This window comes from Cinclus cinclus, chromosome 7 (genome assembly GCF_963662255.1).
Source record: "Cinclus cinclus chromosome 7, bCinCin1.1, whole genome shotgun sequence".
NCBI classification, from domain to species: Eukaryota; Metazoa; Chordata; class Aves; order Passeriformes; family Cinclidae; genus Cinclus; species Cinclus cinclus.
The window spans coordinates 15,821,959-15,848,523 of NC_085052.1; the positions used below are offsets into that span (position 1 = coordinate 15,821,959).

General features: G+C 35.0%; 1 protein-coding gene across 1 annotated transcript in view; it reads right to left on the bottom strand.

The window, feature by feature from the left end:
- Positions 1 to 764: 764 nt before the first annotated feature.
- MYOF (myoferlin) overlaps positions 765 to 26,565 on the bottom strand; it is a 62,431-nt gene continuing 36,630 nt past the window's right edge. Inside the window, exons 26-54 of the mRNA XM_062496834.1 lie at positions 25,467 to 25,630; positions 23,680 to 23,794; positions 23,456 to 23,561; positions 21,753 to 21,895; positions 21,267 to 21,440; positions 19,936 to 20,047; positions 18,466 to 18,543; positions 16,546 to 16,727; positions 16,294 to 16,452; positions 16,023 to 16,121; positions 15,568 to 15,729; positions 14,893 to 15,058; positions 14,207 to 14,283; positions 10,664 to 10,675; positions 9,749 to 9,847; positions 9,000 to 9,125; positions 8,085 to 8,240; positions 7,887 to 7,978; positions 6,777 to 6,947; positions 6,099 to 6,247; positions 5,733 to 5,872; positions 5,368 to 5,456; positions 5,191 to 5,286; positions 4,475 to 4,616; positions 4,060 to 4,159; positions 2,994 to 3,187; positions 1,688 to 1,797; positions 1,221 to 1,368; positions 765 to 800 (exon numbers count right to left, since the gene is read on the bottom strand). Coding sequence (XP_062352818.1) covers positions 765 to 800; positions 1,221 to 1,368; positions 1,688 to 1,797; positions 2,994 to 3,187; positions 4,060 to 4,159; positions 4,475 to 4,616; positions 5,191 to 5,286; positions 5,368 to 5,456; positions 5,733 to 5,872; positions 6,099 to 6,247; positions 6,777 to 6,947; positions 7,887 to 7,978; positions 8,085 to 8,240; positions 9,000 to 9,125; positions 9,749 to 9,847; positions 10,664 to 10,675; positions 14,207 to 14,283; positions 14,893 to 15,058; positions 15,568 to 15,729; positions 16,023 to 16,121; positions 16,294 to 16,452; positions 16,546 to 16,727; positions 18,466 to 18,543; positions 19,936 to 20,047; positions 21,267 to 21,440; positions 21,753 to 21,895; positions 23,456 to 23,561; positions 23,680 to 23,794; positions 25,467 to 25,630 — 3,597 coding nt within the window. The remainder of the gene's footprint in view (positions 801 to 1,220; positions 1,369 to 1,687; positions 1,798 to 2,993; positions 3,188 to 4,059; positions 4,160 to 4,474; positions 4,617 to 5,190; positions 5,287 to 5,367; positions 5,457 to 5,732; positions 5,873 to 6,098; positions 6,248 to 6,776; positions 6,948 to 7,886; positions 7,979 to 8,084; positions 8,241 to 8,999; positions 9,126 to 9,748; positions 9,848 to 10,663; positions 10,676 to 14,206; positions 14,284 to 14,892; positions 15,059 to 15,567; positions 15,730 to 16,022; positions 16,122 to 16,293; positions 16,453 to 16,545; positions 16,728 to 18,465; positions 18,544 to 19,935; positions 20,048 to 21,266; positions 21,441 to 21,752; positions 21,896 to 23,455; positions 23,562 to 23,679; positions 23,795 to 25,466; positions 25,631 to 26,565) is intronic.

A 26,565-nucleotide genomic window follows, 5' to 3' on the forward strand; every position in this document is an offset into this window, starting at 1 on the left:
GAGTATTTCCTTATTCTTCACTATGCAGATAACAGTAAAATACCTTAAATTTCAGGTCCGTGACATTACATCCTCTGATAGACACTACACAAGTCCTAATACATTGTAGTTCTGTAATAGTTAAAGAAAACTGGAAACTTACATTTTTCTTGTGGGTAAGTTTATTTAAAATTTTGTAATTATACTAAAAAATGTATAATTAATTTCTATGTTTATGAACTTGTCAGGATACATGTATAGTGTTGTCAAGTCTACAGCATGGCAAATGACAATTTTAAGCAGCATGATGATGAAAACTTGGGAACTAGACACCATGAATAACCCTTTGGTTGCACTGTGCTGTTTCTTTGGTAGACATAATTGTAAGTAATTGTTTAATTTAAAATGTAGAGTTTCAAAGTGTGTCCAACAAAAAGGATTCTTAGAAGGAAGTATCTGTTAAAAACCAGAGACAGCAATAGCAGGCAGCTCCTCTTAGTGATTCTAATGAAAAATCCACTTTAAAAAGCAAAGTCAGGACTTTACTATGTATAGATACCACTGAAGTTAAAAAAAAAAGGCAGTTGTGGCTTATTCCTTGTTTTTAAAAAACATCTTCCATGACCTCTTGAACCTTGGCAAACCTTATCGAAAGTCTTAATTATCTATTTTACCGTTCTAAATACAAGCAGATACAAAGGACGGTGAGCCTTGCTGATTTTGGTCCACAGCCTGGGGTGAAATTTCAGCACTATTTAAAAAAGATGAGGTAAAAAAAATCTTCCTTAAATTGGTTTCACAATCTTCATTGACAAATAATTCTGTTGGGGGAGAAGGAAGGAAACAAGAGAGGTAAAATGATGTGCACAAAATACTTAAATGTAGCTTTGAAAAAGACATTAAAATAGATAAAAATATGTTTAGGGTGCAGTTATTTCAGTTAAAATACAGTGAAAATAGGTTATTTTTTTCAGACAAATGTAGACTGTAGGCCAACTCTTAGCTATTTTAATTGTGTAGGTTATTAGCCCTTCTAAAGCAGTTCCTTGTTCCATCTTTAGTTAAAAGGTTAGTTTTAACATAAATTTTAATTGTTTCTCAATAGAAGTCAGTTGGATTTTTTTACAGCTATAAGGATATAATCCCTATCTCCTGCTAAAACAGAGGTGATAGACCCTGAGTCAGGAGTGCATCCTGTCGATGACGCCTGTCCAAGCTCAGTAACATTCAGAAATTCTTACCGGCAGGGAATAGAGGAGCACTGCTGCAAACAGGAGGAGAATCAGCAGGATGATAAGGCCTATGATGAGCCATTTAAACCTGCGCCACACAATAAACTTCATGGTCTTGCAGGGATTTGTAAACCAAAGGAAGGAAGTATCTGGCCGGCTGCATTTTGAAATAAATAAGTATTTATTTATACTCTAAAACCAGGGAATACTTCAGCATGAGATTATAACACTTTAAAACACACTGGTATGGAGGTTGACGAAAACAGTTTTGAAATGCATGGTAGCAGCTGCAGTAAACATGTGCCTTTAGTACTGAAACCACCTTGCATTTTATCCTAAAGCTTGCAGGAGGAAACAAGACTGGTTTTTATATATTGAGTTTTACAAAGGATAACTGATGACTAATATATTACTGCACGCATCAGAGTAGGTAGATATTGGGTATTTCTAAAGCTAGTGGGATAAAAATATCTTACTTTGGTAGATCTAGTTTGGGGTTCATGTTGGGTTCATCTCTTCCTTTACCAGCTGGTCTTTCCTCAGCTTCTTTTTCATTGACAACTTCCAATGTCATTTCAACTTTACCCTTCAGAAAAACGGGCATGAGACAAGTATCTTATTGAAATTGCACTAATAGGACTTGCTTGGTACTTATACAGAATAGCTAGGATCAGCTTATGGTGTACATCTGTGTTTCAGATTTCCTCCTCAAAATATACTGATTTCTGTACTATGACAGTGTCCCAATGCAGTATCAGGAAAAGACACAGAGAAAAAAAACAAATCACTGGACATAAAATTCTTCTGCTAATTCATTTACAGTTCTGAGGTACAATTTTTTTTTTCCAATTTAGCAAAACAAAAACAGTTATTCTCTTCTTTCGAGAACAGCCCAAGGATTGCATATTTTCCAAATGACCATGCATCTAATTTTTCATATTGCTGTGGCTTGTAAATGTTTCTGAATATTTTTTCCTCATTTATTAAATTCCAGTAATAAAGTTTTTAGGCAAAAATATTAGAAAGAAGACACCCTTGAAAGGCTTAATATTCTGCAAATGATAAATACACATTTATATTCTCTGTAGAACAAGTTAGTATCCTTTGGGTCTTCTGATTGCATACACAATAACAAAGCTACCCTTGATTCTCAATACAGTGATTTTGTTTGCTGTGTACAAAATTCCTTTGGATTTAAACACTTTCTTTTAGTCTTTAATGCATATGGGCTGTCTCTGATGTTCTTCTGAGCAATAATGTGATAAACTAAAGAATTACACAATCATTTAGGTTGGAAAAGACTTCTAAGACCACCAAGTCCACCTTGTCAACTACACCACGGTACTAAATGCCATGTCCAGTCCTTTCCTGAACACCTCCAAGGATGGTGAGTGCACCACCTACCTCCCTGTGCAGCCATTCCAATCCTTAACATCCCTTTCTGTGAAGAAATTTTTTCTGATGTCCAAGCCAAATCTCCCCAGGCACAGCTTGAGGCTACACATTTATTCACACAGCTGCTTTGGCAAAATAGCATGACTCAACCTGGCACCACGGTCTTTCAAGTTAAACAAAGTTGGCAACAAACTACATAAATGAAGTATTAACTCACATTTTAAAACAAAAAATTGTTGCTGGACCAAATTCCCGAACTTGTGCATGGAATGTCCTCTTTCCCATTCCTCTGAAAGCTAACTAAGTGGGAGAATCTTTACAGTCTTTGTAATTTGAAAAGTAAGGCAAGCACGTCTGAAGTATTTCTAAAAGCAGTAATAACCTTACCGCTAAAATACGGGAGCCATCCTTTTCAACATAACATGGCCACCATCCTTTCATGGATTTCTGTTCAAAGAGAGAGGCAGTCCTGGGAGCCTGCTGAGAACTGTCTGCTTTGTATTCTGGAATCATGTCTATATTGCATTTCTCAGGAACTTTTGCTGGAATGATTGTTTTATGTAAATCAAGTTCCACAAAGCCTAGGAGGCAGATACAAAAGTAAACACTGCATATCACAAGCAACCATACAGCACAGCAGCTCAACATCAACCACTACTATCTCTAAACATATACATACAGGAAATACAGGAAAGGAAACCAACAGACACATTATTCTTGTTTGCCTAAAGATGTTGTGAGGCAGGGAAGCAGGACACATTGTGTTTAAGCCACTCTTGCTGGTGTTGATAAACTTGATTGCACAAGCTTGACTCCCCCTTCTTTAATACAAGATTGTTTGATTTTTTTAATAGAATTTTTGTCCCCCACACAAGATACCTGAATACAGCAATTTAGTAAGTAATTTCTGACAGTTAAATGCATAATTTAGCAAACTTTAATGATGGTTATAAATCAACTTGTTTTCAGATTTTGAGGTCTATATAGTTTGTATGTAAGCTAAAGACTTTGGAGCAGCCTTAATATAGAGCAGAGAATCCTGTGCAGAGCAGTATCTCTAGAAAAAGGTGGGGATTAATAACAGTGAAGTAGATTGCTTAAAGCTAAATTACGTGCTATTGTCAATACTCTTATTTAGAAATGAAGTGCCCTTGTTTAAGTAATTTTACTTAAAGAAAGAAAGAAGCAAAGTAAATTTTCACGCACATTATCATTTCGTGTACCTTGTGAGAAGGGTTTACCTGAATGAAAAGCATCTTGGTTTACCTGCCAGTAGGCCTTTACCGAGTGAATATTTGTTCATTCAGTAAGCCTGTACTGTGAAGGAAAGCTGGAGTATATTTCCATGCTCAGTGTCTCATTGTAAATGCAATCCTTATGCAATAAATTTAAAATTGTTTACTTTGATATCTTGCTTTGAGACAATAGTAACTATTTTCATTCAAAATCTTACCCAGATAGTCATCCAAGGAGAACTTGTCATTATCCCATATCTGAATGATCAGTTTAGGTGGGATTCTGAATTCTGTCTTGTCAAGACTCCAAAAATGTTCCTAAAATTTTAAAAGACAAATACCAAGCACCTTTAAAAATTACTTAAGAAAATTCAAAGCTGGGGGGTCTGCTAGTACTTGTGAATTTTGGGGTTGGTGGAAGTATTAAGAGATCTAATCTTGCCCTGCTAAAAGCAGACTGCTGTTGTTGCCAGTGTGTTGTTCCTAGCCCAAAGGCAAAATGAATTTGTTCACACCAGCAGTGTGAGAAAGTATATGGAACTGGGCCAAATCAACTCTTTCAATATGTAGGTACAAATTACCAGGGTAACTACAATCTGTATTCTAAGCATTGAAATCTTTAGAAATACTTACCTTTTTGGAAACTAAACAGAGTTGCTCTGCTGGGAGATAGTCAAAAGGAAAAACAAATCTCCAGTTAAAGTTCCCTTCGCCATCTAATGATCGGTAGTGAACATCAGTTTTCTGCTTATTTTCTTCATTACCAGGCATCCATCTGAAAATATGGAGAGATGTATCTGGTGTTTGCAGTGGGACTACACTGGTGCCTGTTTGTACTGAAACTGTCATTACGGGACTGCAGACAAGCTGTAAGAATTGCTCACAGAGGGCTAGGCAATTTTTCACGCCCTTTTGCAGTTTGGTTCCAATTTGGCACTGGAAACAGGAACATCTGAACTGAATTTCTGATCTAAGACCAGTGCTGTATCAGCGGTGAGTTGCTGAGTTAATTTTTAGTGAGAAATTACATCTGCCTGGTAGTATATTTCTCTGATTTCTATTGCTTTTTTATATTAAGACTAGGGATTGTAAAACTTAAGAATCCAAGTTATGCAGCACCAAACCTAACTCTCTACCTTTCTAGTTGCTGTCTGTCTCAAGAGATGAAATTCTGGGATCTTTCACCACACATTAACTGGTTGTGCTTTATCTCATAACACTTCTGTACTTCTCTGAGAGTAGTTTTTGACTTGGCTGAACCAAATAATATTTGAAACCCACGGTCAAGGTGTTCCCAGGACGTTCTGAATGTTATTCATTTTAAGTGTTACATGAGAGAATGCTCTTACCCCTTCACATAAATGTCACTCATTTCTTCTCCTGTGATGCTCTTTTCATCCAGAAGGACATCTTTGGTGTTCCAGATGATCACACGCAAGACATACCTAAGGGAGATGTTTGGGGCAAGAGATTTGGATTGCTTTGTCAAGGCTGCCAGAGGATATGTAGTATGTGGGGTTACTCACTTCTTAGCTTTTCGGGGAGTGATGTTGAACGGAGGTCCTGGTGGTCCTAAGCTTTTGGGGAAAACATCCACCCACATCTGCAGCTTTCCCTGTAGCAGTGAAGAAGATGGATGAGGGATTTGTTTGTTGCACATAGGCTTGTCATGGCCCCTTAATTTTTCAGTTAAGTTTTCTGGTTTCTACAGAAACTTTACTTAAAAAGCTGTTTTATTATGTTTCTTGACCTGCTTTACATTTTAAGGCAAGCAATAATGATTTGTAACCCTCTTCCCCCAAGAGATACCACACCATTAACAACATGACATAAATTCTGGAACACTCCATTTCTGCTTTCGAGAAACCATAACCAAGCCAGTTCACAGTACCTGGGAGATGTTGGGCTGGAAAGTGCTATGCAAGGTTCTTGTTTCCACATGTTCTGGTACCAAACCCTGGGCTCTGAGGATATGAAGGGCTAACCGCTCTTCACCCGGACCAAGATGCTGGTGCAAGATTTTGTTAGCTTCTGAAATAAAAGAAATGGAAAAAAAAACAGGGGCTTGTGAACTGGAATTTGCATTTGAACCTAAAAAAAAAAATCAAATCCAGATATTTAAAACTGAGCATAAAAGTGTGTTCAACTTGGAGAAAAATCAGAGATATTTTTCAAGTATACCATAAATAACTGGAAGGTTTTAGATTTTATCAATGTGAATTTAAGACATACATATAAAATAAGTGAACCAACTCACCAGCTTCCTCCAAAGTATAGGTTCGACCCCCAAAGTTAATCTTTCTGCCATTGTCAGAGAAGACAGGAGGAGCATAGCCTTTAAACCTGGCTACATTTTGCAATAACTGGGTGGGTTTTAGTTGATCACGCCAGGTATTCACACCTGAACTTTTATGAAAGCAAAAGAAACATACCTAAAATTATTCACCATTCAGGGCATTTACACATCATGTAAAACTTGTTTATTAAACTAGCTCAGAAAGAACAGCACTGTAATTGCCTAGACTGAGAGCTCTGGAGTTTGATACACTGACATAATTTTTTTATCAGCTCAATTACCTTCCAAGACAGAGTGGTTTTCTTCTTTATGTATCAAAATAATTTACACTCACAGTTATTTATTTAATGCTTTCATATTTACTTGCAACAGTAGGTCAGAAAAATTCTGTTAAGTGTGAGTTCTCTGGACAGAAATAGTACACATTAGTGTATTAAGAAAATACAAAAATATTCTGGTTTTCATGAAGGCTGTTCTGAAGATTTACAGCTTCACTTGAAATTTAGATGATAGAACAAGCACAACAAATACCCTTGAGAACCCACAGCATTGTTTTTTAACCATAGAATTAAGGGGTTTTTTTAGAGATTGGGTACTAGGTCTTACAGATTAAAATTTTCAACAAACAAAATTACTTACATCCAGTACTGCTGGGGGATACCACAGTGAGATCCATAACGAGAAAGGAATCTGTTTTCCAGATCAATTATGGTTTCACCCACTTTTTCATCACGAGTCAATGTGTCATAATCATAGACTGAAATTTTCAGATCCTTTTCTTGAGGCAAGAAGCAGCTGAGTTCATACATTCTAAGCGTAAAAATTCCATGTTAGGGCTATTGCTCTTTTGAGAAATGCTTCTTACTTTTAAACTTAAAAGCACAAATTGAAAAAAGCACTTACTAGTTTATTTTTGAGCAATAGCCTTTAGAAGGTATTAAAAGGATGCTTCCAGTGCTGATAAATATAGCAACAGTTATCTTTCATGTTCCAGTATCTATTTGCACTTATAAATAATTTCATTTTTACTCCTGTGGATATTACCTCCTTCCTTTCTGCACAATTTATTAGTTGTTTTCTGTGCATCAGTTTGAACTGGGACTGAGGAAGGAAGTAATGAAGTATCTTTGCTGTCTATTTCTTTGCATAATCTTAACTGAAAATCTGTAGCATATAATTGCAAATCATGCTTTTCGAACCCTTTATCATCCTTCTATTTCTCCTCTCTGAACCTTCTAAGTTATCAAAATCCTCCTACAACTCTAAACCAGACCCAGAATTTCACAGTAATTGTGCAGATGATGTAACTTTTCACTCCTAACTAGTATTTTTTATTAACATATTTCAGTGGTGTCATTAACCTTTGATGGAAAGACCAGTGTACTGGGAATGCATGCTAAGCTGATTACTTGTGAGATCCATCTAGTTTTCAGAGTTAAAACTTTTTCCATATTCCATAAGCATATCTAACACCGCTGCTTTTAAGATATATACATTGTTCTACTTTGTTCAATTTACCCACATGACAAAGAAAATCTATGGATTAGCCAAACATCTGTGTTTTCCAATTATTTCAATCATTGGAATGATTGAATGTCTTATGCAATTTTACTCACAATTAATAATTAATATACAATTAATAGTATATGACTATGAATAGAGCACTGAATATTTCAAGTAATGGTTAACCTAAAAAATTGGAAAACATTCTAAAATACAGCAAATTGAAAATACAAAAAAGTACGTTACCTTCCAAAGACTGGGTTGAGGGTATTAGGCACATAATGATCTCTGTCTTCAATTACTTTTTTACTTAGGGATATTTTTATATAAGGATCACACTATTTAAAATAAGAAAAAAGAACGTCGTTAAGAAGTAGTTCTCAAGAGTAACTATTTAAAGTACGGGAGAGCAGTGAGGTGACAGACAGGAGCAAAGAGCCTCACCAGCCCGTTGTTGTCCTGGGGCTGCAGCTGCAGGGCTCGCACGATGTAGATTCTCACAATGCACTCCTGGGGCCCGCTGTCCGGCAGCTCCCGGAACTGCCGAGGAGGAGCTGGAATAGCGGGATCCTCTGGCAGTGCGTAGATCTTAAACGATCCCTAAAAACAGCATAAAGACTTGGTCAAAATAAACGAAGAGAAGTCACTCTGCTAAGCCTGTTTTTTCTTATTTATGCTACACATACACACTCTGTTTTATATAGGAATAGCGGAATTATAGCTTGATCCACAGTTACTTCGAAGTCTCTTGTTTTAGTGGGTTTTGGAGGATAAGACTAAGAAGACAAGGTTATATCCTCTGCCAGTTTAACTCAATTCAGCTGTTTTGATGTGAACACAATTAGTCAGTTTTGCTCCAGCTAAAATTATGTAACCAATACTTTGTATTTCTTTCTCACTCCAAAACCATCATTCAAGGTTTGGAGGTTTTTTGATTGGTCAGTGGGTTTTATCTACTAAATATTAGCATTATTTTAATCTATAATGCTCGCAGAAACACAGAAGTAGTACAAAATACCTTTTCCAAAATCATTCTAAAAATGTGCTTTTTGGAATTTTAGTCCTGTTTGAGAGATTATCTGGGAAGGTTCTGTCCCATGGTTACCAGGAATTTTACATTAGCAGGAATTATATTTATTTTCAATTAACATGTAGCACATCTAGTGTGAGCCATGTGTAGCTGTACTTTCCGAGAAAAAGATGGCCCTGTAGCTAAGTAGTTATGAATATCTGTTGCCCCTACTAATGCACACATCCATATTTAAGCTGAAATGCTCACATGTAGATCTACTTAAATAACCACTTACATACAAAAGACTGTAACCAGCATTTGTTTGTTGCCTATCAATTGAAATTTACCTTGAATTCCCCGACCACTGATGGATCATCACTCTCCTCAGATTTCCCTCTGTATAGTTTAAATGTATCACAGAAGTCTGTTAAGTTATTGAATTCAGGCACTTTTTCCAATTCACAGTCATACACCTTAAAAAAAGAAAAACTGAAAGTTTAGAAATTATCATATATATCAGCTCCACCATAGTGGCACTGTGAAGTATTTTATACTTGATGGAATATTTTAGGGAACCAAAGTTTTTGGAACTATTTTTGTATTGAAGTGGGAGAAAATGCAGTGTTTTAGAGAACATGTGATAAAAGTTTCATCTAGGCTTGGTTAAAACCAGAGTAAGTAGCATGTCATAAGTTTATCTTTACTTTCTTTGTTAGCTGTATTAGATAAGAAATGAAAGTAGTCTCACTTCAAATTTTAGCCAACACACAGTAAAAGCACTGATTCTCTGTGCTCATACTTAATGTGTATGTTTACTTAGGATATGCCTGGTGCCCAAGGATGTAAAGAGTAAAATTCCCTTTGACGGAAGGCAAGATTAAATTATTAATACATGTCTTAGTAAGTGTAGTTCAGTAGAAGAGAAGCCAAGATATCTTCTTAAATCTTCATTTAATCATATGAATTAGTAAAGAACCGTTACAGAAAATCATGTATAGTTAAATTTTGAAGAGCATTAAAAAAAAGGGACAGTTTTGATCAGGTCTTAGGCCTATAAACTCTGAAATATGTTAACTTATTTTATCCTGAGGAATACCTTTAATGTGTCATATCCTTTTTTAATGTACTGTCCACATTTTTCATATTCTCCTACTGAAGCATAAAATTTGCTCCACCAGTCAACAATTTCTTCCTCCTTAAAGAAAAGCAAATAAAAAAAGCTTTTATTGGGAGATAAAGCCTCTCTCATACTGTACAACAGAAATAATGAACAATTAAGCATAGTAGCAAATAATATACTCTAAAACTTATTATCAGGTAATATTAAAGCTTTGTCTGAAAGAAAATTAGAATATAATAATTAAGACAGTTGCAGATCTACCTCATCGTTAACCAAACGCAGTTAAGAAGTAGTTGAGTCTTGCCCCTTAAAAATAGTACTTCAATAAGCCTCATGTTACCTAGATACTAGCAATCTATACATTCTGCTAATACAGTATTTCTCTGGGTTTTTTCCTATTTTTATTTAAGTCTGATAATCACTATTTAAGAAAGTGCTGTTTTATGTATTCACAGGGATTGCCTACTATAATTATTTGCCCCTGAAAACAAACTTCCAATCGTAATAAATAGCATTCATTCTCTATGAATCAAGAAAATGAATGGTATTCATCCACTGTGTAGATCTGATTTTTTTTTTAAGACTGTTTGGAATTACAGAGAATCTTAAAGTATTATGCAGATCATTAAAGATGAGGGTTTGCTTGGGCTGTTCTGGGTTTGTTGGGTTTTTTTTATATATATATTTAAGGCTTCCTATTTCAGTCTTGAATATTTTTCCTATTTTACCATGATACAAGTTCGCTGTAGGTTTTATTGCAAACACTTTCAGAGATTACTGTTCTCACCTACATGCTTAAAATGCTAATTTGTAGCCAGTGTTGATATACTGCCTAGGGTTTTCAACTGGAGAAAGCAATGTGTAGATTTTTTTTGAAGTAGTATACATTACCTTTTCTGTGAGCTGCTCATGAGGATCAAGTCACAAAAACAGAGCAAAATAAAAACAGTGGTAAGAATATGATTTGCAGAATTGTATACAGTTATGCAGGCTTTAAATGTTCAGGAATTTATACATAGTAAGTGTGCAAAGTAAGTTACTAACAATAATTTAGAAATGCTTTTGAAGAATATTCAGACAATACATGTTTAACTTGATTTTTGTGCTGTCAGAAATTGGAGCATGTATATATACATATACATATATACATATATATATATATGTATAAATACACGCATTTTAGAAAGTGGGTTTTCAGAACTGTAAGACATTATTACTGTAAGACATTATTACATTGCTTTGTTCTTCACATAACAAAAAAATAAAAACAACCAAAAAAAATTGTCTCTAGTTTTATCCATATAAGTGTAAAAAAATGTGCACAATCCAAAATGCTTCACCTGTTAAATCACAGATACCATAATTATGCCCACTAGTCCATTAAGAGCAAGCATCATGCACCCCATCTGGAAGCCAGGATTAGCAAGTGACATTTCTGCTACTTCTTATACATTATACCTTGTGTCTTCATTTGAAAGCATTAGCAATGAATTTTTGTGCAAAGCAGAGGAAATATGCAAAACATTTTATGAATACAAGCCAAATGCATCAATAGGTCAGGACATCACTCAGGTATATCATTCTCATTTACTACCATTTCTGTTCTCTGAAGTAATTATTTTGCAGGGATGTTTAGGTCTATCATATTTTACTAGTCTTGCCTAGCTTCATAAATACATAAATACAAATCATAAATACAGCATATTCTTATCAGATTAGAATGGGACTGTCATTTTCTAAAGACAGTTGGAGTGATTTTTTTCGTGGAAACAACATAATTAGTGCAGAATTGATGAGGTAATTTTGATTAATTTGCCATATTTAAATTTCACTTTGTTTAAATATTGGTTTGTAATGTTGACAATGCAATTTTAGGTTGCATAATTATGCAAATCATAATTTAAAGACCAAATGGAAAACCTTTTCACAAAATATACTGTGTAGAACTCTGAATCTTTCATCAAAGCATAATGTTGGAAGAGTTTAAGACAGGGGTTATGTTTTGGGTTTGGTTTTTTTTTTTTCCCCTCGATATACCTCCAAATGTCTTTTCAAATAATGCACTTGGTAGTTTTGGGAAGAAGTAGTGAAGGAGAAAAATAAATCAAAACCTTAAGATTTTCTTTAAAAATTCCTAGAGCAAATAATAGTCTTCAATACTCGGATATTATTGTTACTAGAAGTTGTAATCAGGTTGTGCTCACAGAATGCCAAAACACAGAATAAAATGCCATATGATAAATTAGAGATTTTGGAGTGAAATATTCACATGGTGAAACCAATGTAACATTACTGTCCTTTTTAAAATGTACCCAGTAACTTCACTGTTATACATGAAGTTGTCAAGACATTAACATTTAACTATTATCTTCTTGAAAAATCTGGAATTATGGAAAAAAATCTAAGAGATGCTGTGGATCCCTAGAAAAGTCAGAGTTAGATATTTTAATTGTAATTTTATTTTCCAGGAAGTAGACTTCTAAACAAAATTTAAATATTAATAGCATAGTGAAATAATTCCTGTTTATTTTTTTGCTTTTATCACACAGATTCTAAATGAATTGACACAAAAGAAATGTTCAGTAGTTCACTTGTATGTGCATAGTAAGTTTTTCTGAACAAGGATACTTAAATATAACTAATCCTACTGGACTCATGAGCATCATCTCCAAAATCTTTCTGGCAGAGCTGCCAAGAGAAGTACCCCCTCAAGGCCCCAAGGGTTAACATTTCTCCCCATCCAACCATCCTGGTCACCTGCATGCATCAGTTTGGTACATACATGCACTGTGGTTGGAGAAGCCATTTTGCTGAGTGCTGTTGACATGCTGCTTAAACACTGGAAATTGGAATGTAATTGGTGAAATTTTGGGATTTTGTGTCCTCGGGATGTTGTCTGCACAGCACTAACACTTTTCACAGTTTTACTTATTTCAATTCAGATTGTTCTGAGTTTTCATTCCTCTAATTTTCACTGTGTCTAATGTTATTATATATACATAATATAGATATAATATTATATATTATATATTATATATTATATATAATGTTATAGTATTTTACACATATATATTTTATATATATAATATATATTATATGTATTATATAATATACATATTATATATATTTAAAACATATATAATGTATCTAATTTGGCTTGAGTGATGTGAAACTAAAATTGTGTTTCTGCTTACATAACATTTCAAATTTTCCCCTTTTAACTGAAATAAACTACACAAATGAAATCAACTTTGCTGGTGACTTTGAAGTGCTAAGTCTTCTTTAGTTTTTAAATATTTTTCCATACAATTTTAAAATAAAATAATAGTTCTCTTTTCCAGCTTGTATTAGAATATATGCTACTTATGTTAGAAGAGAAAACCTATTTCAGAAGATAGTTAGAGATTGTTCTAAATTAAATATTAATGACAATTTGCATCTATGAGGACAGTAATCACAAGATCATGGTCTATGATATACTTAAATTAAGAGTCTGTATATGATGACAATAAGAAGAAGAGGTGAAGGAAGAACAAGGCAATCATTAAAATACTCAAAGAGCAGTAAGAGTTCAAAAGTTTAAATTCAGTAGTATTTACTTTGGGACTGCTGTAACAACATAAAATATTCTGCATTTTCAAAAGTCAAAATTGTGGATTAAGAGCCTGCAAAATTGCTATATATTAAAGGACATAACTTCTCTGCTTCCTTTAATGTGACAGGCCAGTAGAAATCTATGAAAACACCTTCTAGGCAAGGTAAACATTTTACAGTCCTAAAAGAATTAACATTTTTTCCTTAAAAATGAACTGCTTGGAAGCTGTCTTCAGCCATGTTTCAACTCAAGAGTAAAATCCTGTACGCAAAATTATTTTTTACCTGGAAAGTAAAACTGTATTGTGGTGGTCCCAAAAGAATCAGAGCAGTAAAGAGACAAGGCACAACAGAAAAGGAGAAGTGTTAGTGCAGGAGACAACTGCTTCAGTGGAATTGGGTTTGGATGGTTTCAGAGTAGGAGAGACCAAGCCATGACTGTGATAAAATGAAGGGCTGAAGCACCAGAGCATACACCTACTTCTAAATTCTGTATCTAGAACTGGTCAGTCTGTACAAAATCAGGCTGCTCTAACCACCATCAGTGGGAACTCGGTGATATTCTATCACATGCTTTCAGTAGCTATTGAACAAGTGAAGTAATTCTTAATCTACGGGTGAATTTGACCAAGGACAAAATGCTATTGTTTGGTGTTTACTATATGAAAACAAAGATTAAAATAATCAACAAATTTCCTTCGCTTTCCTGTTACCAAGTAACTTTTTCCCATCTGGCTTTCCCGAGGGTTGCACATGTTTCTGAGGATTTTGCTGTCTACATAGTTCCTCAGAAGTCAGAGATCTTAAGAACAAAGTCAAGCATCAAATTTCAAAGATTACCTGAGCTGTTAGCAGTGGCTGTGTGTCTTCCATATCAATTACCGTATCCTGGCGAGGTGCAGCAGAGAGCAGACTAACTGTAAGCCAAAGGTTTTATTAAGGCAATATGGTATAGGAAAAAATATCTTACTAAACAGTTTAATCAAATTTAAATCCAGACAGTTACAGAAGATGTAAAATAGTTCATTGGCTATATGTTTGTTCCTAAAAAAAAAAGAAATGAATTGCCACTTTTTGCTAAAGATAGACAATATTTGCTAGAAATAGACAATATGCAAACATTTCTCAAATATACAGAATTAAAATTAAAACTTGAAAAAAATGTAGAGGAAATGTCACCATTGTATTCAGACCATATTTGCTGGAATACTGGATCATTACTTTGGCACTAATGCTGAGGTGATCTGCAGGTAGTTAACTTCCAAGTTGATACTAAAGAGGAACTTCAGGGAATGAACACATCAAATCCAGGAGTGGACTCGCCTTTGCATTATGCCCTCTCATGCTTCACAGAATGTTACACTAATTAATACTCTCTGTTAGATGTTTTTTCTTTCAGATAACATTATCTCCACCTAAGTACACAACACGAGATGGCTATTCATCAGTACAGCATGCAGGGTAAACAGGCAGGTAATTCTAGCATCTCACAAGAAAGGAGAACTTCCCATTCTCCAGCTTTCTACCTTTCAGCTGTGGCGCAATGTCCTGCTTAGTCGTGTAGGGGTCACAGCGAAAGCTTTCCAGTAAATCAATAGTACACTGTCCCACAATGGGCTTCCGTCCAAATGGTCTGTGGTCTATTACTTTAATAACAAGAGATGGACTGTATAACTCCTCTTTTGGTAAAAGCTAAAAGTAAAAAGTTAGAGGGGTTTTTTACAATGCAAACAGAAAAAAAGAGAAAGAATAAAGATTTCCCCCCTAAATTAAAGCTGTTACGTCATTTATTTAATATTGAACTACTGTGTTCTATGTCTGCATGGTGAATGAAAACTTCTAATCTTATCAGTCAATAAAAGTCAGTAAGAATAATTGCCCCAAATCTTGAATTTTCTAGACTCTTGCCCAGCGCCCATCGCAGCAATAAGAAAGTAGCCAAACATCTATAGGTAAATTGATTCTTTTTCAAATAAAAAATATATATTGCACTAAATTGTGCATATAAAATTGTGCAACCTACCAGTGCCTGTACAAACATGTTTGCATGATCTTTGTTACAGTTTTCAGGCTCACAAATTGCTCGCAAATCAGAAAAGGATGTGTGAGTTTTTTTTACTCAGAACAAATCCTTGACCCTTAAAACTATGGAGGAACTTATTTTGCTATAGATAGCTGGCATATAGGTGCTTTTAACATACAACTTTCATGAAGAGAACAGAAGATGGAAAATTCGGTGTCTTTTTGAGGTTTCTGATCACCACAGATTCCACCATTTCACCCCCACATTCCACAATTAAACTTGGAGACATAACAGGTGCCAGTTGGTAGTTTTTCATGTTTCGCAAACCCCAGGCCAGAATCTGTAAAATAAAATCCAATATAAGCAAAACTGGGAAGGGATATCAATATGTTTAATATAATACTCAAAAGTAGGAAACAAGAAATTAAATATTTTCAATAATATGTCTGGCAAAATATTTCAAGGTTCTAGTTCTAGGAAAATTAACAGAAACAGTGGAATGCACAAACACTTAGAGAAAAGAGTACTTCTCACTATGTTCTTTTTTTGTTCTCTGTAAGTAAATATGCAAACTTTCTGTCTAGACGATGAGAAGACTGCACTTGTATTCAGTTAGTTTAAGAATAACCATACCTCAACAGCAGTGAGTTGAACTACTGGTCTGATTCCTTGAGGGACCATGTAAAGCTTTGGGGCCCTTTGTGATGGAAGAATTGGAAGGTTGGTACCACCCTGTTAAGACACAAATGTGAATATTAGTTTTGTCATTTTTCCTAGATTAAATATCTTGCAAGGACTAAGACAGTTCTTCCCATAATGTCTCACCATGAAAGAATATTTCATGTCTTACTATATTACATGTATTATATTATATGTACTATACATACAAAAGAGAAATATATACCTTGTCTCTCAAAATAAGTTCCGCAGCAAAAAGAATGTCTCCACTAGCTTTGCCATTATTTGTTACAGGATACCAGAGCAGTTTTGGTGTGATGTCATCTTCTGGGATTAACTTGACCATGGGGGAACAAACACTTCTTCCAAGAAATTCATCTTTACCCTACAATCAAAAATAGCAAAAATAACCATTAATGTACTGTCAACTAATATAAATAAATTAAAAAAGCAATCTAGGTAAAAAGATTTCACCTACCACTTGGTCACTATCAAAAAGTTCAATAACAACATTAGGTGGGTTTTGGGCTATTGACTGTGGGTCCCCATAGATCTCAATTTCATTAAATATGAGAGTTTGGTCCCACGTAGGATTTAGAGTTGAATGAATGATCTCAGTTGTTTTGCTTTGATGGAGGAATGAAACATGAGCATATGGATCTGAAATATCATAGAAAGATTGAAAGCACAGAGTTACAGACAAACAAAACCACATCAAACCATAAGACACACAAGCACATTTTTTTATCAAACATAATACGCTATTTTTCTACTATCGTTACCAGTTCTATAAGCCATTCTGTGCAAAACTACAATGAACACATATATATAATTTACATTTAATTGAGCAATTTCCATTTGATTACTAAATCACTTCTTTCAAGGCCTGATTAATACAGTAATAAATGAAAATTATAAAATATCTTGCAAAACAGAAAGACAACCAGAAAAGATAAACAGTGTTTAATTTTAGTTGTCTTAAATCTTGTCCATAGAAACTCTTTTTTGTTGTGTCCATTGAGATACAACTGTACAGCCTCATAAATAACAGAAAGAAATAATTCAAGTTCTGACTAGCTGCCAAACAAATTCTCCCAGGCTATATTGCTCAGATCATGGTTAGGTTTCAAACATGCTTATTTATAGTAACCTCTTCTTGTGAAATGGCTGAATGACTGAAGTGGTCTAGGCCCATTATTTGGCAGGCCTTTAAATCATCAAGAGCTCCGTAGAAGGTATCTGATGATGGTCATTAACATTTCCTGTACAAATTGCAATTACTAAGGACTAAAGGTAATTTTAAAGGTTATCTCTAGGTCAGTTTCAATGGATTATGACAAGGAACATGATTAGAGTTTTACAAAATTTGTCTAATTCTTCAAACTAATTCTAGAGGAAAATAAAATGTAAATGAGCCAATTTATGTATGACTGTATCAGAGGTACCTGTCCTGAATTATCTATATGCAATTTAGAGGCATTTGTAATTGTTTCTTTGCATTGCTTTTAAGTGTTGCATATTGAAGTAAGACTAAATTCACACAAGCAGCCATACAAAACCCTCCTCATTTTAGAAAATATCACCAAAACTTGTAAAGCACTGTATCTTCTGTAACAAGCATTACACTTCCTCAGTTACAGGAAGAAAAAGAAGGATGCAAATGGAGGGTAATGGAGAAAGAAAATTCATTTCAACTTTGTCTTTTGTTGAACTTCCCTAAAAGAAGTGTAAAGCCATATTCTTATAGAACCTAAATTCAATTTGCTCTGCGATTTTTCAGTGAAATTTTTATGAGAATTAGGAAAACTTGAAAACTGGGTATTAGCCTGACTACAAAGATGCCAGAGGGACACAACACTGTTGGAATACCTAAGACCTGGAAATAAACATGTATAAACAAATAAAAGACATGCTTATCGGTAAGGCACAGTGTAGTTTTCTGCAAGTTCATTTCCATAATGAATTAATAGAAAACACTGAACACTGAGGCAGTTGATGACATAACTAATGAAGAAACCATCAAGCTTTCTTCCTCCTTGCTCTTATGCAAGCTTCCTGCAGGACAAAACTGCATGTAGGCTTTGGTTAGAAGGAGAATCCAAGGCAAAAGGAAGTGTTTGGTCATGGGAAATTCAGACCTCATCTGAAATCCAATTCCCTCACTGGGAATTCACTGGGAGCAACTGGTACACGACACACAGAGCAGTTTGTTGGTAGCAGTAGTAACCAAATTCATATCATGCTTAATAAAGCTGAGACTTTCTTTACGGCATACTTTCAGTAGCGGGGACCTACACACAGACCTTAAGGAGTTAAGATATTCTATATCCAAATACATCAAGCTGTAATTTCATGGCAAAAGTGGGGTTTCTGCACCTTTAGAAGGATTTTTCCATACCTGAAAAACTGTCTTTGTCTAAAGCCATGAGGTTTCTTGCCTGGTAGATGTAACAGCGAAGGTGGTAAGTATATACTCCTGTATGAAACAAATAAAAAACAGCTCAACTGCATTATACAGGCTTCTTTTCTGTGATGAAGTTATTTTGAGTTTATACAAATGCCTTACAGATTTTAACACAAGCACTGTAGTAACATTTTTGCATTTCACACGGTAAGTGTATTAATTCCAATGAGCTAGCACCTGAGAACATTTGTTCCTACATAAAGCAGAAATGAAAAAAAAATCACTAGGGCTATCTGGTCTTTTTTCACCATATGATCATCTAAAAATCCTTCCATTCAAAAGTTTCTGTTTGAGACAGTGTGATAATCTAGCTCATCCAAAGAGAATCAAGAACTGGGCATTCCTTTGCTGAATTTAAGTATTCACTACAGCACTTCCAAGGTCCTGGGTGTTTCACATTTTTAGCTCTTAGCCTAGAAAGTTATTCCAATTGCAACTCTGTCTCTTTGGTTAAAATATTTTTAAAATATTGACCCATTTAAAAAAAAATTAAACCACTACATGTTAGGTGGAATAGCTTAAAAAGAAGATGTGAGTGGCCCAAACCCAGGACTGTGTGGGGCTAAGTTACTTCAGATTTTCTTTAAAAGATGTCAGGTGTAACCCTTTCAGCCCATACAAAATATCTGAACCACTATATAGCCTAATTGGGATGAAACCTCTGACCTCTGGCAAGAAAAAGTGCCATTTCCCTCTAGTTATGATCATTATTAAAGAAACTTCAACAGTATTCCGAAGGTTCTGAAATATTTAAGATTTAGACATCCATTCTCAATAGGTTGATCAAGTTCTGCAGAGTTCAAATAAAGATGAGTGTTCCAGTCAGAGCTCCTCAAAAGGGGTGTTTAGTCCCAGGATTGGCCTCTATTCCTGTTAACTAGCACTGGTGGCTCCCATCTCAACATCTCTTTTTTATTTTTTGCTTTGCTTTTTTTTTTTCTTCTTTTTTTATTTTCTTTTTTAAAACATGTGTAATCACATTACAGTGATTACAAAGGATTTAAAACCTATCCAGGCCAGCAAAGTTACAGTTTTGTTTGTTTTGCCAACTCAACCACATGGTACTGCTTCCTCTGGGCCAGGCATTGTCAGATTCTGCACTGAGCTGGTTATGTGACCTGAACCAACAAAAAAGTTAACTTTAGCATTAAAATTCCTGTCCCACACAGGTTTTAAAAACATTTGTGACAGTGGACTGAAATACCAAAATTACTAACTGTAGTTTTTCTTTAATAACTTAAATAGGGCCCAACTGAGGGTCTGATAGTAATTATTACAGAAGGCATGTAAAGCTAGAGGTAAACCACAAATTTATGATTTAATTAAAAACAGAATTGATGATTCTATTTGAGATCAAAATGAAACAGACAACATTTTTGAGAAAGGAATTATTAAAGAACCTACTGTCAAAATAGCAGGAAACCATTGGTGTATTGGCACCAAACACTGTTGTAGCTGACTCCTTGGCTTTGTCTGAACTCTTCCCTTCTCCATCGTCGACACTATTGTCTGCTCCCTGAAAGTACATATAAAGAAAAGATATTGACTATTTACAAACATAGAAGGAAGTTGATAGAAATGGACTATGTGGGGGAATTTATGGCTTTCCCTGTCTCTTCCAGCACAAGGAGAAATTCACTTCTGTGACTAACTGTACTTTACAAGATGTTTACTCATCCAGAGGTCATTTCCTGTTACCAAATGAAGTTCTGCAGAAATCATATGCAGTCATTTCATCTTACTTCCAGAATATGTTATTTCTGGAGATATACTAGCTACCTGTCGGCTCCTAGTGGAGGAAAGGTCACAGAAATTCTGTACTGTGCTGTGGCAGAGAACTGCTCTTAGGTTTTATCCCAGCACTAACCCAGGAACTATAGGTGTAAGCTAAACCGAAATAGGAATTATTAAACTCAGAGCAACCAAATAAACTGGAGAAAGAAAATGCTATCAGTGAATCTTTGGTCGACGTTTGACACAAAGAAGAGAAAGAAATTGAGAAAAAAAGTGTGAAGCTTTGTTAATGTTATTAACAAAATACTCAGAATTTTTATACATTTTATAAAAACAAAGAAGCCTTCTCAAATTATTTGCTACAGTGTGCATTTTGGTAAATAAAGGTTATTTTGGCTGTGTTAACCTCAAAACTTGAGGAATAACTGCATGCTGCTTATCTATCTGTGTCATATGAAATTCTGTCTTCTCCAACACTTTATTTTCTTTTGTGGTTTATTTTTACTATGTTTTCTTGTGTTTCGTTATTTATACAAGCAAATATTAATTAGAGGCAGCTTTTTCCAAGCCTGTTGTCTTTTGTGGTGGTCTTAAAACATCTAAATTACATGCATGAAAAGCTTGAGTTATCTTTTCACTTTACTTACAGGAGACCCATCTAGTAATTTTTAAATCTAGTAAATCTCACATAATGCAAAAATAAAAATAATTTGTAAAATAAAGTAGTAAGTAAGATTTTAAAAATATAGAATATTAATTATATATAATGTGATATATAATATTGCATATGTAATAAAAATATAAAAAGTTGGTAATAATACAAGAATCTCTCCCTCAACTTTAACGGTCCCTCCTTGACTGAATAATTTAAACAGTACACACTGTCTTAGCTTCTCAGTCATACATTAACAATTCAGGGGCTAGAATGTCTGATATATTTGCTTATTTACTGCAAATTAATAGGTTGGTGTTTGAAAGATGTTTTTGACACTGTCCCTTACCAAAGCACCTTCAAGTTTAAAGATAGCTGCAGCACCATGTGTCTCTGAAGGAGCCATTTTTCGTCTCCATCGTCTTCGACGGAAAGTATCAGAACTGCGTTGTTCCCAGTGGAATTTCCAGCCAATCAAGGAAGCGTATTCCCATCCTTCTTGATCTTCATATGATGATCTTCCCTTGAAGATTTAAATTCTTGTTATCCACAGTGTTGTGTAACTATAGTGAAAAAAAGCAGCGTTTCCTCTGGAAGGCCTCAAAGCCCCCTCATAAACCAAAGCTAGAAACATCAATGTACAAAAAGATAAAGAAAGGGAATATAATGAAAATAGAGAATGTTGTCCAGATTTTATTTTGGTTGTTTGGTCTTACATTTTTTCTTCACTCAGGTAATGAGTAATCTCATGCAGATTTAAAAAAAAAAATAAGCAAACCAAAAACCTCAAACTGTTACAGTGTGCAAGTCCCTGACTGGATCTCTCTTTTCTTACCCTTCCTGCTGTCATTCCTTCAGACAATTCCCTCCTACGTTTCCGCACCAGTCTTCGTCGTCGATGTGTGTGGTACATTTTCTCTGCAGCAACCCATGACTTGGGTTTGGTGTCTGGAGGAATGGTAATTCCATATTCCCACCCTAAGACAGAATTGATGAGTTGATATGTTTTCAGAATTACAAGTGAGATACAAAGAAGAGAAGCACGGGGAATAGAGTGACTGTATCTACAGAGGATGAAGCTTTATCACACAAGACTATTCAGCACTGCAGACCCTTACAGCCCAATAGCCAGGGGACCACTGATGACATTTTATAATGATGCTGTGTTGTGATGTACGTGACAATAAAAATCTCAACATTAAAACAGATATAATAAATTTCAAGTTCTTTTCTTTGCATTTTGATTTTCTTAGATGTTGATATCACATTTTCACACTTCACTGCAGGAAAATCTAACTCTTAAATAAGAGTCAAATGTTCTGTGCACTCTTGTGACTCCAGCAGCTTTTAATTTAAAGGAACACTAACCCCATGAACTCTAATCATAAAACTTTAAGAACTGGTAAGTCTGTTACTGTATTTTTGGTCTATGTATAATTAATTTGCCAAGCATCTAAGACTCAGAATTTAATTTAAATTAATCCCGTTAAAAACTTACTGCAGACTCCTACCAGAAGTTCCAATTAAGACTCTTACCAGTACTCGAGATAAATGTAAGATCTTTTTCTACTCTAATAGCTAGCTATTTTTTTATTTAGAAGCAGTAACTATTTGAGAGTTTTCATTTGGTTTAGAACAAAACAAAAATTTATTATAGTTTTGCAAAATTTTGGGGTTTTCCATTATCTGCCATGATCTTCCCTTTTTGTAAAAATTATTTAATTTGTTTTCAAACCATCAAACCAATGTCATGTAAATACTTTGCTATGAGACACTGACTACTTTTTCCTATAGTTGTAAATTCCAAATTATGGTCTTGTGAGCTTGCTTATATCACAACTTTCTGTGAAGACAGCAGTCTTCATTTATTGAGAGTAATAAGCATATTAGGATTTTCTAACCTAATTATGTTAGTAATATATATTATCTGAAAATCTCTGTCTAGCAGCACCTGACTCCAGAGAAAGATTTTGAAGTTTTTTTACTTCAGAACTGCCTAATAACCGATTTTTCATCCTGATCAGTCCTGCATCTCTCCCTTCCCACAAATTCAGTGCTGCTGTTCTGCTCTCAGCAATACAGGAATCCTTCTTATACTTGTGTGGTGTGTGACCAACACAAACTGGTTCCCCACTTCCTTTAGTCCCCAGACCTCCTGATTCACTTTCTAACATTATTTGGTGACTTATCCCATGGCTAATGGCTCATAGGTGAATTACCAGACTGATCCAAACCTAGCTTTGCCACGTTTTCTTGGTGCAATTACAGAGGTTTTGGGTCTCAAGCTTCTGACTTCTCTAAAAAATCCCTCAATTAATCCATTAAAATAGAAACAGAAACAGCTGCAGACGGTGAACACTTCCTCAAAGTCATATTATCTGATTCCTCAAGCAACTTTCTCCAAATGCTTCCTTGGCTTTTTTCCATAGGGCAACCAATATCACAGCCAGAATACTGCTACAGTATTGATAGGTGCTCTCTTTCATTATGAACTACAGCAGATTGTTCTAATATCAGCAGATAAACAGTAAACCTTACCGTGTTCATCCACTGCCCGGTTTAAATCGGATTTCCAAGCATCATCTTCCCACACCCATCCAAAAGGACATGTGAATTCACGTGGGGGTGGGGCTTTTTCTCCATTCTTTTATGTAAGAGAATATAACAGTTTTCTGCATTAGTAGGGTAAATACACTGTGTAGCAGAACATAGTACTCCTTCTCTTAAACCTTTACTTATCCAGTGAAAAATATAACTCTCACCACGTCTGTGAAACTCTGCTCAGATGCTTTCCATTCCCCTCCAGGATAGCGACTCTCATTTTCATATACTTCATCAGTAAACTCAGTATGACCAGCATCAGCTTCAGTCAACAGACTGCATGTCCAAAGAAAATACAATAATAAATAAAACCCACTTTAGTTCACTACAGAAACATAGTACAGAATGTGCACACGTGGGGGTATTCTGGATTGTCCAGCTATATGAAGGAAACTTAGGAAAAAACCACTGAAGAAACAGCAGTAGTAAGCAATAGGAGCAAGCAGTAGGAGGAACATTACTCATAAATATGAGTGACTAGGAGGAATTTTTAACTGCTGTTTTATTCAGGGTCTGTTTTCAATACATCCTCTTGGAAAAAGAAAAAAAATCATAAATTCAAGTGCAGGAGACACAGACTGTGTATGAATGATATGCATCTCTAAAGGAGGTGCATCTATGCAAACGCCAGTATTTGGCAATGTACTTAATTTTGTTTCCATTTATGCTGCTGACAAGGCAAGAAATAGGTTAGCTAATATTTTTCTAATATGCAAGTAAAGGGAATAGGAGAACATTAAATCAGAAAAAAAGCCTTTTGCTATCCCTTGGTGGCTCACTGTGGTTCAGAAGGCACTGAAGTGTGTTCCACACTGCCATTTGCTGGCCAAACTGAGCCACAGATCATCTCCCAGTGGAAGCAGCTGCATGGCAAAAATATGCATTTCAACAGGATTTGTTGCAATTCATGTCATCTTACTAATAAAAAAATCATTGATTTAATATAAACAAACCACCATCCATTCGTACCTATAACTGATAAAAATTTTAAATGGGTCAAATAATAGCACATATTTTTCCTGCACAGCTTTTCTATAGCAACAGTTCTGTATCTTTTTCACAGTCAGAACACAGTAATTCAAATTAATATTTTCTTTTAGGAAACAAGAAGCCAGTCTCTTTCTCATGTTGGTTTTTGTTTATGAAACAAATAATGTTCCCAGTCTGGTTTAAAGTGTGGCAACACAGTTGGGCTGGCACAACTTTAGAGCTGAAAACCTCTGGCAGAGCAAGACTGAACCTGTTAGAGCTGAGGAAGGAATGACACTTCATCAATTTGGTCTGCCAGGGGAGGAGCTGCCACATGGCACCACAAAAAAAAAAACTACTGAAAACAACACCTGCCTTGAGTCAGTCTGAGAAATAACCTGTGTCAGTTATTTAGTGATGGCAATGGGAATTTAATGAAATAAACGCAAAAAACCATCCAGAGTTTGTGAATGCCCATGCAAATTCTGTAATGGTGTGGCTACAGCATGAGCTGCAGATGTATACTGGATGCCAGGGTTAAGTTTCTGTCCAGGGAAGATCCACCAAACCAAGAGTCTTCTCTAAGACCATCACAGCAGATTCTGTGAATCTGACACAGACACATGTAAGCCTTGTAGTAGCTTCCTAAGCATGAAACACTGTTATTATTTATTTACAAGATGAAGCACTGAGAACCAGAGAATATAATCAATATAGCCATCATAACATGGGCACTGCAAAACCATAAGCTTGTTCTTAGAAATGGATGCTTTCTTTCTGTTTACCTTTTTTAAAGGGTGAAACAAACCAGGCAATGTTAATTTTAGCACTATTAACTAGCTTTGACTATTGGCTGGTTTCTGCTGTCCTGGAACATTCAGCTTAAAATCCCTTTCTCATTCAGGAAAATAGAGAGGAGCTTTTACTTAACACCACAAATGCCTTTATCCCTACCTGCATAAAATTTAAAAAATCTGACCTTCTTTCAGGATCAACCATCCATTCTCCTTCCCAGTCCCAACCCTTTGGAGGCAGAAAGTATTCTCTTTTCAGTTTGATTTTTCCTGTAACATCAGAAAACTTGTGGCGACCAACAAGTCCTGAGGTACCCCACTTTCCAAAAAGGAGAGCCTGATTTTCATACTGTGTGGGAAGAAAGCAAAAATCCAGTTATTATTTAGGAAAAATAAACAGCTTTTAGGAGGAAAAAAAAAATATATTTGTATAACTATTATAAATGAAACACATTACTATAAATTTACTTCTGAAATTAAGTACTGCCTTTTCACATTACTCTGCAATATCATCATCAATTTCTTTCTTTCATTTTCTTCTGTGTTGCCTGGTAAACAATCTTCTCAATGTAATGCCTCCCTACAATGACAGTAAAATTTTCTCAGAATTAAAGCTCTGTTAAATAAAATTTTGCTACATTATTCAAAGAAGTTCTTTCTGTTCCCTAAATGCATGATTCTGTCATTCTTTTCCATCTCAAATCACTGCCTATTTAAAAGATTTTCTTTTATAACATGTAGAACTGAATCAAAATCTAATCATAGTAGCTACAAGGGGCATGATTCTGCTATCAGCCAGTCTATTTCTCTTCCTAGGATTATTTGTAATTTATGATGGTCTTGAGTTTTCTGCCCTTATTCCTGTAAAACTGTTGGACGGTTGAAGACCAACAGATGAGACATTCAATAGCCTCTTAAACTGTATACTTAAATAATTGCTTTGAACACCCATTGACTTAGTGACTTAGTATAGCACTATTAAATATTTATGCATAGGTACAACAGTGACATCACTGCAAAAATGTCTTTTTATTAGCTGTTTTACTGATACTGGATTATATGCACCATTACGTGATGTGGCATATAAAACACACCTGCTACTTACAGTTACCACCCCAAACCTTATAGGCTGTGGGACTATTTCAAGCATTTGTATTCTGAATTTGTTAACTCTTCTCATTGAAAAGTTATCATATTATAGCATTTTGTCAGCAACAGTAAATTTTCTGCTGTTACAAAAGAACTATTATTAAGCAAAACCACTCATATTTAAGTATAATTTGT